The sequence below is a fragment of the Oncorhynchus masou genome, chromosome 29 (genome assembly GCF_036934945.1).
Source record: "Oncorhynchus masou masou isolate Uvic2021 chromosome 29, UVic_Omas_1.1, whole genome shotgun sequence".
Taxonomy (NCBI): domain Eukaryota; kingdom Metazoa; phylum Chordata; class Actinopteri; order Salmoniformes; family Salmonidae; genus Oncorhynchus; species Oncorhynchus masou.
In genome coordinates this window covers 17,212,475-17,229,713 of record NC_088240.1, presented here as the reverse complement: position 1 = coordinate 17,229,713, position 17,239 = coordinate 17,212,475, and the positions used below count along the sequence as shown (strand labels likewise).

Below are 17,239 nucleotides of genomic sequence, written 5' to 3'. Positions count from 1 at the left end.
ATCCTTTACACATCATCATCATGCAGAGAGGAACCCATCATTTACACGACATCATCATGCAGAGGAACCCATCATTTACACCTCATCATGCAGAGAGGAACCCATCCTTTATACATCATCATCATCCAGAGAGGAACCCATCCTTTATACATCATCATGCAGAGAGGAACCCATCATTTACACGACATCATCATGCAGAGGAACCCATCCTTTACACATCATCATCATGCAGATAGTAACCCATCCTTTACACATCATCATCATGCAGAATGGAACCCATCCTTTACACCTCATCATCATGCAGAGAGGAACCCATCCTTTATATATCATCATGCAGAGAGGAACCCATCCTTTACACATCATCATCATGCAGAATGGAACCCATCCTTTACACCTCATCATCATGCAGAGAGGAACCCATCCTTTACACATCATCATCATGCAGAATGGAACCCATCCTTTATACATCATCATCATGCAGAGAGGAACCCATCCTTTACACCTCATCATCATGCAGAATGGAACCCATCCTTTACACCTCATCATCATGCAGAGAGGAACCCATCCTTTACACATCATCATCATGCAGAATGGAACCCATCCTTTACACATCATCATCATGCAGAGAGGAACCCATCCTTTACACCTCATCATCATGCAGAGAGGAACCCATCCTTTACACCTCATCATCATGCAGAGAGGAACCCATCCTTTATACATCATCATGCAGAGAGGAACCCATCATTTACACCTCATCATCATGCAGAATGGAACCCATCCTTTATACATCATCATCATGCAGAGAGGAACCCATCCTTTACACATCATCATCATGCAGAGAGGAACCCATCCTTTACACCTCATCATTCAGAGAGGAACCCATCCTTTACACCTCATCATGGAGAGAGGAACCCATCCTTTACACATCATCATGGAGAGAGGAACCCATCCTTTACACCTCATCATTCAGAGAGGAACCCATCCTTTACACCTCATCATGGAGAGAGGAACCCATCCTTTACACCTCATCATTCAGAGAGGAACCCATCCTTTACACATCATCATGCAGAGAGGAACCCATCCTTTACACCTCATCATTCAGAGAGGAACCCATCCTTTACACATCATCATGCAGAGAGGAACCCATCCTTTACACCTCATCATTCAGAGAGGGACCCATCCTTTACACCTCATCATCATGCAGAGAGGAACCCATCCTTTACACCTCATCATCATGCAGAGAGGAACCCATCCTTTACACCTCATCATCATGCAGAGAGGAACCCATCCTTTACACCTCATCATTCAGAGAGGGACCCATCCTTTACACCTCATCATCATGCAGAGAGGAACCCATCCTTTACACCTCATCATCATGCAGAGAGGAACCCATCCTTTACACCTCATCATTCAGAGAGGGACCCATCCTTTACACCTCATCATCATGCAGAGAGGAACCCATCCTTTACACATCATCATTCAGAGAGGGACCCATCCTTTACACCTCATCATCATGCAGAAAGGAACCCATCCTTTACACCTCATCATGCAGAGAGGAACCCATCCTTTACACATCATCATCATGCAGAGAGGAACCCATCCTTTACACATCATGCAGAGAGGAACCCATCCTTTACACCTCATCATCATGCAGAGAGGAACCCATCCTTTACACATCATCATCATGCAGAGAGGAACCCATCCTTTACACATCATGCAGAGAGGAACCCATCCTTTACACATCATGCAGAAAGGAACCCATCCTTTACACCTCATCATCATGCAGAGAGGAACCCATCCTTTACACATCATCATCATGCAGAGAGGAACCCATACTTTACACATCGTCATCATGCAGAGAGGAACCCATCCTTTACACCTCAACATCATGCAGAGAGGAACCCATCCTTTACACATCATCATCATGCAGAGAGGAACCCATCCTTTATACATCATCATCATGCAGAGAGGAACCCATCCTTTATACATCATCACCATGCAGAGAGGAACCCATACTTTACACATCATGCAGAGAGGAACCCATCCTTTATACATCATCATCATGCAGAGAGGAACCCATCCTTTATACATCATCATCATGCAGAGAGGAACCCATCCTTTATACATCATCATCATGCAGAGAGGAACCCATCCTTTATACATCATCATCATGCAGAGAGGAACCCATCCTTTATACATCATCATCATGCAGAGAGGAACCCATCCTTTACACCTCATCATCATCCAGAGAGGGACCCATCCTTTACACATCATCATGCAGAGATGAACCCATCCTTTACACCTCATGCAGAGAGGATCCCATCATTTACACATCATCATGCAGAAAGGAAACCATCCTTTACACCTCATGATGGAGAGAGGAACCCATCCTTTACACATCATCATGGAGAGAGGAACCCATCCTTTACACATCATCATCATGCAGAAAGGAACCCATCCTTTATACATCATCATCATGCAGAGAGGAACCCATCCTTTACACATCATGCAGAGAGGAACCCATCCTTTACACATCATCATCATGCAGAGAGGAACCCATACTTTACACATCATGCAGAGAGGAACCCATCCTTTACACATCATGCAGAAAGGAACCCATCCTTTACACCTCATCATCATGCAGAGAGGAACCCATCCTTTACACATCATCATCATGCAGAGAGGAACCCATCCTTTACACATCATCATGCAGAAAGGAACCCATCATTTACACCTCATCATCATGCAGAATGGAACTCATCCTTTATACATCATCATCATGCAGAGAGGAACCCATCCTTTACACATCATCATCATGCAGAGAGGAACCCATCCTTTACACCTCATCATTCAGAGAGGAACCCATCCTTTACACCTCATCATGGAGAGAGGAACCCATCCTTTACACATCATCATCATGCAGAAAGGAACCCATCCTTTACACCTCATCATCATGCAGAGAGGAACCCATCCTTTACACATCATCATCATGCAGAGAGGAACCCATCCTTTACACATCATGCAGAGAGGAACCCATCCTTTACACATCATGCAGAAAGGAACCCATCCTTTACACCTCATCATCATGCAGAGAGGAACCCATCCTTTACACATCATCATCATGCAGAGAGGAACCCATACTTTACACATCATCATCATGCAGAGAGGAACCCATCCTTTACACATCATCATCATGCAGAGAGGAACCCATCCTTTATACATCATCATCATGCAGAGAGGAACCCATCCTTTATACATCATCACCATGCAGAGAGGAACCCATACTTTACACATCATGCAGAGAGGAACCCATCCTTAATACATCATCATCATGCAGAAAGGAACCCATCCTTTACACCTCATCATGCAGAGAGGAACCCATCCTTTATACATCATCATCATGCAGAGAGGAACCCATCCTTTATACATCATCATCATGCAGAGAGGAACCCATCCTTTATACATCATCATCATGCAGAGAGGAACCCATCCTTTATACATCATCATCATGCAGAGAGGAACCCATCCTTTACACCTCATCATCATCCAGAGAGGGACCCATCCTTTACACATCATCATGCAGAGAGGAACCCATCCTTTACACATCATCATGCAGAAAGGAACCCATCCTTTACACCTCATCATCATGCAGAGATGAACCCATCCTTTACACCTCATGCAGAGAGGATCCCATCATTTACACATCATCATGCAGAAAGGAAACCATCCTTTACACCTCATGATGGAGAGAGGAACCCATCCTTTACACATCATCATGGAGAGAGGAACCCATCCTTTACACATCATCATCATGCAGAAAGGAACCCATCCTTTATACATCATCATCATGCAGAGAGGAACCCATCCTTTACACATCATGCAGAGAGGAACCCATCCTTTACACATCATCATCATGCAGAGAGGAACCCATACTTTACACATCATGCAGAGAGGAACCCATCCTTTACACATCATGCAGAAAGGAACCCATCCTTTACACCTCATCATCATGCAGAGAGAAACCCATCCTTTACACATCATCATCATGCAGAGAGGAACCCATCCTTTACACATCATGCAGAGAGGAACCCATCCTTTACACATCATCATCATGCAGAGAGGAACCCATTCTTTACACATCATGCAGAAAGGAACCCATCCTTTACACCTCATCATCATGCAGAGAGGAACCCATCCTTTACACATCATCATCATGCAGAGAGGAACCCATCCTTTACACCTCATCATGCAGAGATTAACCCATCCTTTACACATCATCATGCAGAGATTAACCCATCCTTTACACCTCATCATGCAGAGAGGAACCCATCCTTTACACCTCATCATGCAGAGAGGAACCCATCCTTTATACATCATCATCATGCAGAGAGGAACCCATCCTTTACACCTCATCATCATGCAGAGAGGAACCCATCCTTTACACCTCATCATGCAGAGATTAACCCATCCTTTACACATCATCATGCAGAGATTAACCCATCCTTTACACATCATTATCATGCAGAGAGGAACCCATCCTTTACACATCATCATCATGCAGAGCGGAACCCATCCTTTACACCTCATCATCATGCAGAGAGGAACCCATCCTTTACACCTCATCATCATGCAGAGAGGAACCCCTCCTTTACACCTCATCATGCAGAGATTAACCCATCCTTTACACATCATCATGCAGAGATTAACCCATCCTTTACACCTCATCATTCAGAGAGGAACCCATCCTTTACACCTCATCATGGAGAGAGGAACCCATCCTTTACACATCATCATCATGCAGAAAGGAACCCATCCTTTACACCTCATCATCATGCAGAGAGGAACCCATCCTTTACACATCATCATCATGCAGAGAGGAACCCATCCTTTACACCTCATCATCATGCAGAGAGGAACCCATCCTTTACACATCATGCAGAAAGGAACCCATCCTTTACACCTCATCATCATGCAGAGAGGAACCCATCCTTTACACATCATCATCATGCAGAGAGGAACCCATACTTTACACATCATCATCATGCAGAGAGGAACCCATCCTTTACACATCATCATCATGCAGAGAGGAACCCATCCTTTATACATCATCATCATGCAGAGAGGAACCCATCCTTTACACATCATCATCATGCAGAGAGGAACCCATCCTTTACACCTCATCATCATGCAGAGAGGAACCCATCCTTTACACATCATCATCATGCAGAGAGGAACCCATCCTTTACACATCATCATCATGCAGAGAGGAACCCATCCTTTACACATCATGCAGAAAGGAACCCATCCTTTACACCTCATCATCATGCAGAGAGGAACCCATCCTTTACACATCATCATCATGCAGAGAGGAACCCATACTTTACACATCATCATCATGCAGAGAGCAACCCATCCTTTACACATCATCATCATGCAGAGAGGAACCCATCCTTTATACATCATCATCATGCAGAGAGGAACCCATCCTTTATACATCATCACCATGCAGAGAGGAACCCATCCTTTACACCTCATCATGCAGAGAGGAACCCATCCTTTATACATCATCATCATGCAGAGAGGAACCCATCCTTTATACATCATCATCATGCAGAGAGGAACCCATCCTTTATACATCATCATCATGCAGAGAGGAACCCATCCTTTACACCTCATCATCATCCAGAGAGGGACCCATCCTTTACACATCATCATGCAGAGAGGAACCCATCCTTTACACATCATCATGCAGAAAGGAACCCATCCTTTACACCTCATCATCATGCAGAGATGAACCCATCCTTTACACCTCATGCAGAGAGGATCCCATCATTTACACATCATCATGCAGAAAGGAAACCATCCTTTACACCTCATGATGGAGAGAGGAACCCATCCTTTACACATCATCATTCAGAGAGGAACCCATCCTTTACACCTCATCATGGAGAGAGGAACCCATCCTTTACACATCATCATCATGCAGAAAGGAACCCATCCTTTATACATCATCATCATGCAGAGAGGAACCCATCCTTTACACATCATGCAGAGAGGAACCCATCCTTTACACATCATCATCATGCAGAGAGGAACCCATCCTTTACACATCATGCAGAGAGAAACCCATCCTTTACACCTCATGCAGAAAGGAACCCATCCTTTACACCTCATCATCATGCAGAGAGGAACCCATCCTTTACACATCATCATCATGCAGAGAGGAACCCATCCTTTACACATCATGCAGAGAGGAACCCATCCTTTATACATCATCATCATGCAGAGAGGAACCCATCCTTTATACATCATCATCATGCAGAGAGGAACCCATCCTTTACACATCATCATCATGCAGAGAGGAACCCATCCTTTACACATCATGCAGAAAGGAACCCATCCTTTACACCTCATCATCATCATGCAGAGAGGAACCCATCCTTTACACATCATCATCATGCAGATAGTAACCCATTCTTTACACCTCATCATCATGCAGAGAGGAACCCATCCTTTATACATCATCATGCAGAGATTAACCCATCCTTTACACCTCATCATGCAGAGAGGAACCCATCCGTTATACATCATCATCATCATGCAGAGAGGAACCCTTCCTTTACACCTCATCATCATGCAGAGAGGAACCCATCCTTTACACCTCATCATCATGCAGAGAGGAACCCATCCTTTACACCTCATCATGCAGAGATTAACCCATCCTTTACACATCATCATGCAGAGATTAACCCATCCTTTACACATCATTATCATGCAGAGAGGAACCCATCCTTTACACATCATTATCATGCAGAGAGGAACCCATACTTTACACCTCGTCATGCAGAGAGGAACCCATACTTTACACATCATCATGCAGAGAGGAACCCATCCTTTACACCTCATCATGGAGTGAGGAACCCATCCTTTACACCTCATCATGCAGATAGGAACCCATCCTTTACACATCGTAATGCAGAAAGGAACCCATCCTTTACACCTCATCATCATGCAGAATGGAACCCATCCTTTACACCTCATCATCATGCAGAATGGAACCCATCCTTTACACCTCATCATTATGCAGAATGGAACCCATCCTTTACACCTCATCATCATGCAGAGAGGAACCCATCCTTTACACCTCATCATCATGCAGAATGGAACCCATCCTTTACACCTCATCATCATGCAGAGAGGAACCCATCCTTTACACCTCATCATCATGCAGAGAGGAACCCATCCTTTACACCTCATCATCATGCAGAGAGGAACCCATCCTTTACACCTCATCATCATGCAGAGAGGAACCCATCCTTTACACATCATCATCATGCAGAGAGGAACCCATCCTTTATACATCATCACCATGCAGAGAGGAACCCATACTTTACACATCATGCAGAGAGGAACCCATCCTTAATACATCATCATTATGCAGAGAGGAACCCATCCTTTACACATCATGCAGAGAGGAACCCATCCTTAATACATCATCATCATGTAGAGAGGAACCCATCCTTTATACATCATCACCATGCAGAGAGGAACCCATCCTTTACACCTCATCATCATGCAGAGAGGAACCCATCCTTTACACATCATCATCATGCAGAGAGGAACCCATCCTTTACACATCATCATCATGCAGAGAGGAACCCATCCTTTATACATCATCATCATGCAGAAAGGAACCCATCCTTTACACCTCATCATCATGCAGAGAGGAACCCATCCTTTACACCTCATCATCATGCAAAAAGGAACACATCCTTTACACCTCATCATGCAGAGAGGAACCCATCCTTTACACCTCATCATCATGCAGAGAGGAACCCATCCTTTACACCTCATCATCATGCAAAAAGGAACACATCCTTTACACCTCATCATGCAGAGAGGAACCCATCCTTTACACCTCATCATCATGCAGATAGGAACCCATCCTTTATATATCATCATGCAGAGAGGAACCCATCCTTTACACCTTATCATGCAGAGAGTGACCCATCCTTTACACCTCATCATGCAGAGAGGAACCCATCCTTTACACATCATCATCATGCAGAGAGGAACCCATCCTTTACACCTCATCATCATGCAGAGAGGAACCCATCCTTTACACCTCATCATGCAGAGAGGAACCCATCCTTTACACCTTATCATGCAGAGAGTGACCCATCCTTTACACCTCATCATGCAGAGAGGAACCCATCCTTTACACCTCATCATGCAGAGAGGAACCCATCCTTTACACCTCATCATCATGCAGAGATGAACCCATCCTTTACACCTCAACATGCAGAGAGGAACCCATCCTTTATACATCATCATCATGCAGAGAGGAACCCATCCTTTACACCTCATCATCATGCAGAGAGGAACCCATCCTTTACACATCATCATCATGCAGAGAGGAACCCATTCTTTACACATCATGCAGAGAGGAACCCATCCTTTATACATCATCATCATGCAGAGAGGAACCCATCCTTTACACCTCATCATCATGCAGAGAGGAACCCATCCTTTACACCTCATCATCATGCAGAGAGGAACCCATCCTTTACACCTCATCATATCATGCAGAGAGGAACCCATCCTTTACACCTCATCATCATGCAGAGAGGAACCCATCCTTTACACCTCATCATCATGCAGAGAGGAACCCATCCTTTACACCTCATCATCATGCAGAGAGGAACCCATCCTTTACACCTCATCATCATGCAGAGAGGAACCCATCCTTTACACATCATCATCATGCAGAGAGGAACCCATCCTTTACACATCATCATCATGCAGAGAGGAACTTATCCTTTACACATCAGAGGAACATTGTCATCTCACCACAAATCAGGAGTAAAGAGAGAGAGAGAGAGAGAGAGACTTTTTCTTTGCTGATCATCTGGTGCTTTTGTACTTGTGGTGACAGAGATATAAAGGGCAGAAGAGGAAGATAAAGCGATCTAAGGCAGAGAAGATCATGGGTGAGGCTGTTTGAGAGAGGAGATGATGACAGCTACATATCAGACAACTGTTTTGTAGATATGGATATGGTATCAGCTACATATCAGACAACTGTTTTGTAGATATGGATACGGTATTTTCTGTGTTATAATGAAGGTGTGTGTCTATGTCTGTCCGTCTCTCCTTGCAGACAAGCATCGTTAGCCAGCTGCTGAAGCACAGAGCAGATCCAACTCTCCTAAACTGCAACCAAGACAAGCCCTCAGGTATAATACACTGACACACACACACACACACACACACACACACACACACACCACACACACACACACACACACACACACACACACACACACACACACACACACACACACACACGCTAGGCAGGTTGTAATGAAGTAAATAGATGGCTTTCGATTGGTCCAGCTGAGTTATCTACATAGCCTACTGTTCCAGTGGTCACTCAGATAACCCACTAGAGTCGAATGACGCACCGGTGCGTATATCTAAGTTACATAACAAAAAAGTTGGCAAAATCTGTCAGTTTCAACTAGAAACGTGTTTTATTGCATTGAATGCGTCTCAGTCCGCCAGGGTTGCACTTCCTCATCTGTGGTGAAAGTTCACAGAGTGATGTTTGTCAAATGAGTTTATGACCGTAACATAAGTGTATGTAAACTGAAATCAACTATACTGTACATACACTTAGGTTGGAGTCATTAAAACTAGTTTTTCAACCACTCCACACATTTCTTGTTAACAAACATTAGTTTTGGTAAGTCGGTTAGGACATTTACTTTGTGCATGACACAAGTCATTTCTCCATCAATTATTTACAGATGATTTCACATTTAATTCACTGTATCACAATTCCAGTAGGTCACAAGTGTACATACACTAAATTGACTGTGCCTTTAAACAGCTTGGAAAATTCCAGAAAAGTGATCTCATGGCTGTACACGCTTCTGGCTAATTAACATCATTTGAGTCAATTGGAGGTGTACCTGTGGATTTATTTCAAGACTTACCTTCAAACTCATTGCCTCTTTGCTTGACATCATTGGAAAATCAAAAGAAATCAGCCAACCTCAGAAAGAAATTGTAGACCTCCACAAGTCTGGTTCATCTTTAGGAGCAATTTCCAAACACCTGAAGGTACCACGTTCATCTGTACAAACCATAGTACGCAAGTATAAACACCATGGGACCGCGCAGCCGTCATACCGCTCAGGAAGGAGAGAGATGAACATACTTATGTTGAAAAGTGCAAATCAATCCCAGAACAAGAGCAAAGGACCTTGTGAAGATGCTGGAGGAAACGGGTACTAAAGTATTTATGTCCTATATCGACATAACCTGAAATGCAGCTCAGTAAGGAAAAAGCCACTGCTCCAAAACTGCCATAAAAAAGACAGGCTACGGTTTGCACATGGGGACAATGATTGTACTTTTTGGAGAACTGTCATCTGGTCTGATGAAACAAAAATATAACTGTTTGGCCATAATGACCATCGTTATGTTTGGAAGAAATAGGCGGATGCTTGCAAGCCGAAGACACCATCCCAACCGTGAAGCAAGGGGTGGCAGCATCATGTTGTGTGGGTGCTTTGCTGCAGGAGGGACTGGTGCAATTCACAAAATAGATGGCATCATGAGGCAAGAAAACTATCTGGACATTTTGAAACAACATCTCAAGACATCAGTCAGGAAGTTACAGCTTGGTCGTAAACGGGTCTTCCAAATGGACAATGACCCCAAGCATACATGGGGCGGCAGGGTAGCCTAGTGGTTAGAGCGTTGGACTAGTAACCGAAAGGTTGCAAGTTCGAATCCCCGAGCTGACAGGCAGTTAACCCACTGTTCCTAGGCCGTCATTAAAAATAAGAATTTGTTCTTAACTGACTTGCCTAGTAAAATAAAGGTAAAATAAAAAACTTTCAAAGTTGTGGCAAAATGGCTTAAGGACAACAAAGTCAAGGTATTGGAGTGGCCATCACAAAGCTCTGACCTCAGTCCTATAGAACATTTATGGTCAGAACTGAACAAGTGTGTGCGAGCAAGGAGGCCTACAAACCTGACTCAGTTACACCAGCTCTGTCAGGAGGAATGGGCCAAAATTCACCCAACTTATTGTGGGAAGCTTGTGGAAGACTACCCGAAACGTCTGACTGTCACGCTCGTCGAAATGAGTGGACCAAGGTGCAGCGTGGTAGTCGTACATTTTCCTTTAATAAATGAACACCGAACAAAAACAACAAAATACCAAACGAAACGTGAAGCTAAATAATAGTGCGAACAGGCAACCCCACAAAGCACAATGGGAAATGGCTACCTAAATATGATCCCCAATCAGAGACAACGATAAACAGCTGCCTCTGATTGGGAACCATACTGGTCCAACATTGAATTATAATTCACCTAGATAACCCACCCTTAAATCACACCTCGACCTAACCAACATAGAGATTAAAAGCTCTCTATGGTCAGGGCGTGACAGTACCCCCCCCCCCAAAGGTGCGGACTCCGGCCGCAAAATCTGACTCAATAGGGGAGGTCCGGGTGGGCATCTAACGTCAAGGGGGGCGGCTCCGGTGCGGGTCGAAGTACCCACTCCGCTCGTGGACACTTCATCGGAGGAACTGGACCATGGCTCGTTGCCGGAAGAGCCGGACCGTAGATCGTCGCCAGAGGAACCGGACCGTAGATCGTCGCCGGAGTCTCCGGACCGTAGATTGTCTCCAGGGACTCAGGACTGTGGTTCATCAACCGGAGGCTCTGGACTGGGAACCCTCGCAGGAGGCTCTGGACTGGGAACCCTCGCAGGAGGCTCTGGACTGGGAACCCCCGCTGGAGGCTCTGGACCGCAGATCGTCGCTGGAGGCCCCCGGACCACAGACCGTCTCAGGAGGTTCAGGACCGCGGACCTTCTCAGGAGGTTCTGGACTGTGGACCGTCATTGGAGATTCCGGACTGTGGACCATCGTTGGAGGTTCCGGACTATGAAACGTGGACTGTGGAGGCGAACTGGAGGCCTGGTGTGTGGGACCCGGTACAGGTGGCAACGGACTGATGACATGCACCTCAGGGCGAGTGCGGGGAGGAGTCACAGGACGTACTGGACTGTAGAGGCGCACTTGAGCCTGATGCATGGGACCGGTACAGGTGGCACCGGGCTGAAGACACGCACCTCAGGGCGAGTGCGGGGAGGAGGCACAGGACGTACTGGACTGTGGTGGCGCACTGGAGACACAGTAATTATGGCTGGGGCAGTACAGTAGATGGTATCGAGTACGTATATACATATGAGATGAGTATGTAAACAAAGTGGCATAGTTAAAGTGGTTAGTGATACATGTATTACATAAAGATGCAGTAGATGATATAGAGTACAGTATATACTGTATGTATACATATGAGATGAATGATGTAGGGTATGTAAACATTATATTAGGTAGCATTGTTTAAAGTGGCTCGTGATATATTTTACATCAGACACTTCAAAACGTTGTTTCTTATGACTTATTTTTTAGACTGTCCTATTTGCCATGTATGAATGTGTTATTCTGTGCGTTTCTATGGGCTTTAGTTGTAATGGCCAAAATCAATATTTTCTATTACTTAATTTTATTCAACTTTTTTTTACACCTACAGGGGTAATCAGATGTGATAAATAATCAATAGTATGACCATCTTAAAACAATTCCATATGATGTGTGTGTGTGTGTGTGTGTGTGTGTGTGTGTGTGTGTGTGTGTGTGTGTGTGTGTGTGTGTGTGTGTGTGTGTGTCCATGTGTGTCCATGTCCTTCCCCATTAACCAAACATAAAAATTAACACTCCATACTCTGCCAGATCGTATATTAACAATTAGCACTAACATGATTCCTTCTCATTTCATGTGCATGTGTGTGTCTGTATGCATCATTGTGTGTATGCATGATTGTGTGTGTGTATGCATGATTGTGTGTGTGTGTATGATTGTTTTTGTTTGTACAGTTTGTGTGCGCCCGCGTGTTTGTGTGTGTGCATGCATGTCTGCGTATGCGCGTGTGTGAGGAGTTGAGAGACAGCCCCTTGTCGCTGTTTGCGGTAACACGCAGGAACTATGGGCTTCTGTTTCATCTGTCTGCAGCGAAATATCTGTTGTCAGACACTCTCCTGCTGTTAGGGATGCTAACCTGTCTATTCCCCGGGGCTCCCTGCCTCAACAGCACAGGCATGAAATCCCCAGGGAAAAATAGACTTTGTTTCCTTTGCCTGGACAGCATACAGAGTTGCAAGAGTTGCTAGTTAATAACCAAATGCAATGCAACAAATGCCACAGCAATGCTGAAGTGCACTGCCGTTGAAACCCCCAGAGAATAACTAGTAGAACTTTGTTATTGTGGTGCATAATGTAGAGACTGTCTAAAGCGTTGAATGTCAGTGCACCCCAGATGTGGATGCAGAGGGAAAGGAGGAGAGAGACTCGTGCTCTCCATGTCAACCTCTCCATCATAGTGGGAGATACGCCTATTGCAGCCTATTGCACTCCTCATCCAATAGCGGAATCAGAAACCTTCTCTAGCAGTAATCAATAGTCCATTCTAACATGTAGGTTTAACTCAGGGATAGATGTGACACCACAGGGAGACATAATCCTGTCGTTTTCGCTTAGACTCCACACGATGTGTTCGTGCAAGAGAGAGAGAGAGAGACAGAGAGAAAGAAGTGTTGTCACTGTATGAAAGACAAGAGGATCAAGCTGTATCCCTCCCCTGTGGCCTTTTAGACCTCATTACAGATGGAGGGGATCTTAACTCCCCCTATCTCTTGAAGCTCAGATGGAGGGGATCTTAACTCCCCCTATCTCTGAAGCTCAGATGGATCGATCCTCAGTGGGGTTCACACTCTCAGCACTGGCACATCTATATGGATGGGTTTGGATGAGGCCCTTGGTGAATTAGTCTAGCATGATTTAAATCTCAAAGCGTCCCTTTGAATGGTATTGTCTATTTAACTTGTCATTAATGTTCAGAGTATTGATCTTGGAGAACATTTTATGTGTTTCAATAATTGGCTGGTGTTCAACATAAATGTCTATGCAACATTCTATACCTTTGCAGCTAGATAAAAACGCTGTAGCATTGAAAGTGCTGAAAGTACCCATCAGTGACTACAACGTCTCCTGACCACTATACTGTAGTTCAGCAATAGGTTCAGAGGGCGTGTGGTATATTGGCCATATACCACAAATGCCTGAGGTGCCTTATTGCTACCAACATAAATAGAACAGTAAACAAGTATTTTTGTGTCATATTGTGTGATATACACACGGCTAAAATGCTGTTTCAGCCAATCAGCATTCAGGACTTAAACTACCTGATTTATAATACTTAGTAATACATTTGTAACAGTCTGACAGACAGTCTCTCATTGTTAACCCTTAGTGGTTATTCTCTTAACCTGCTGTGTTCCCTGGCCTGGTTTCAGGTATAGCAGCATCCGACCCCATCATGAACATGCTGCTGAGAGCAGAGGAATGCTGGGTAGAGAGACTGAAGGACCCCTCTGTCCCACCGGCCCCTACAGACAAACGCTACGATGGAGGCGAACACGACCACACCATCCCCGTCAAGAACCTGTGAGTTTGATGATCAATTCATCAAATGATCAAATTACCTCACTTATCTATATTACACACATTATAGTATTATTCTTTTTCTTCTACTTTTTACCCCTTTTTCTCCCCAATTTCATGGTATCCAATTGGTAGTTATAGTCTTGTCTCATTGCTGCAACTCCTGTACGGACTTGGGAGAGACGAAGGTCGAGAGCCATACGTCCTCCGAAACACAACCCAACCAAGCCCCACTGCTTCTTGACACAATGCCCACCTAACCCAAAAGCCAGCCGCACCAATGTGTCGGAGGAAACGCCGTACACCTGGTGACCGTCTCAGCGTGCATGCGCCCGGCCGGTCACAGGAGTTACTAGAGTGCAATGGGACAAGAACATCCCTGCCGGCCATGGTCTCCCGGTCATGGCCGTCTGCGACAGAGCCTGGACTCGAACCAGGATCTCTAGTGGCACAGCTAGCAACTGCAATGCAGTGCCTAAGGCCATAAAATATAGTTCAAGATGTTTCGGTATCAGTATTCAAAAGCAAATGATTCGCTTAGTAATAATTGTACCTCCTGCCCAACCCTGTAGGACCCCCCTCTCCATGCCCCTCTCTAAGAGGGACAGTCTGTTGGAGAAGTGTGCCATGTTCAGGGAGTTGGGAGGGGGGCTGAGCAGATATCCTTCACAGGACAACGGTCTAGATGGACCCACAGGACCCTGCAAACTGGAGCAGGCAAGTACACTCAACATTTGCACTACAACGAAGTGTACACTCAATATGTTCACTACTGCTATACACTTCACATCTCTATTGCAGAAAAGTTCACAGTTTCTGTATGGGAAACCAAGTCCATGTGTGGTTTCTATGGTAACCTGTGTGGTGTGGTGTTGCAGGTGAAGCTGATGCCTCCGGCGCCTAATGATGACCTGGCATCTCTCAGTGAGCTCACAGACAGCAGCCTGCTCTACGAGATGCAGAAACGCTTTGGCAACGACCAGATATATGTAGGTAGAACACACACACGCAAACAGACACACACGGACACACACATGGACACACTAACATACCATTGGAGTGATCTATTGATCGTGAGATGCCAGCTTGCACACTGGGCAGTCTTTCCCCTGACTGTCCCCAGATCCAGAGTTGAGGAGGGAAACCAGCACCCTTCACCCCTCCACCTCTCCACACCTCCACCCCTCCACTCCTCAACCCCTCCACTCCTCCACCCCTCCACCTCTCCACTCCTCTACCCCTCCAAATCTCCACCTCTCCACCTCTCCACTCCTCCACATCTCCACCACTCCACCCCTCCACACATCCACTCCTCAACCCCTCCACTCCTCCACCCCTCCACTCCTCCACCCCTCCACCTCTCCACCCCTCCACCCTCCACACATCCACTCCTCAACCCCTCCACTCCTCCACCCCTCCACCTCTCCACTCTCCACCCCTCCTCCTCTCCACTCCTCCACCTCTCCACTCCTCCACCCCTCCTCCTCTCCACTCCTCCACCTCTCCACCCCTCCACACATCCACTCCTCAACCCCTCCACTCCTCCACCCCTCCACTCCTCCACCCCTCCACTCCTCAACCCCTCCACTCCTCAACCCCTCCACTCCTCCTCTCCTCTCCTCCACTCCTCAACCCCTCCACCCCTCCACCTCTCCACCTCTCCACTCCTCCACCTCTCCACTCCTCCACTCCTCCACCTCTCCACTCCTCCACTCCTCCACACATCCACCCCTCCACCCCTCCTCCTCTCCACTCCTCCACTCCTCCAATCTTCCACTCCTCCAGCCCTGCAGAGCAGTTACTGGACCTGTGTTATTGCACGTGACTGGTACATGGGTGGTTGTCCTGTTTATCTGTCTCTGTTGCCCAGCCAGGCACTGGTGGCTGCTAGTGGCAGTTATAGGGTTGGTACCCTCTTTGAGTCAGTCCCCCACCCCTCTCTGTCCTGTATTGTGGGCTAGTGGCTGATGTGTGAGTGGAGTGTGTGAGCTCTGGCCAGGGTCTGGTGTCTGGAAGGTGTCCCAGGAGACTCATTGTCTGCTGTTGCCAGGGACAAGACCCAGTGATGGGGGATGAATAGAACTACTAAGAGCCAGCCTAAATGTACTACACAGATATACGCACAGATACACACGGACACGCGGCACTCACACAAAGGATAAATATCCCATAATGGAGAATCAATGCCGTTTTGGTTCGATGGACAAAATCCATGACTGCAATTATGAGAAAATATGAGAGACAGGATACAGCCATTTTCATTTTGGTTTCTGCACATTCTAACCAGTGGTGGAAAAAGTACCCAGATGCCAGACTTAAGTAAAAGTAAAGATTCCTTCATAGAAAATGACTCAATAAAAAGTAAAAGTCACCCAGTAAAATTCTACTTGAGTAAAAGTCTAAAGGTATTTGGTATAAAGTATACGTACGTATCAAAAGTAAATGTAATTGCTAAAACATACTTATGTATCAAAAGTAAAAGTATAAATCATTTTAAATGCCTTATTAAGCAAACCAGATGGCACCATTTTCTTTTTTATTTATTTACAGATAGCCAGGGGCACACTCCAACACATAATTTACAAACAAATAATTTGTGTTTAGTGAATCCTCCAGATCAGAGGCATTAGATGACCAGAGGCAATTGTGT

General features: G+C 45.5%; 1 protein-coding gene across 1 annotated transcript in view; it reads left to right on the top strand.

Annotated features, from left to right (window-relative positions):
* Nucleotides 1-17,239, top strand: part of LOC135519092 (unconventional myosin-XVI-like) — a 290,319-nt gene that overhangs the window by 119,352 nt on the left and 153,728 nt on the right. Inside the window, 4 exon segments of the mRNA XM_064944150.1 lie at nucleotides 9,161-9,236; nucleotides 14,442-14,592; nucleotides 15,162-15,306; nucleotides 15,468-15,578. Coding sequence (XP_064800222.1) covers nucleotides 9,161-9,236; nucleotides 14,442-14,592; nucleotides 15,162-15,306; nucleotides 15,468-15,578 — 483 coding nt within the window.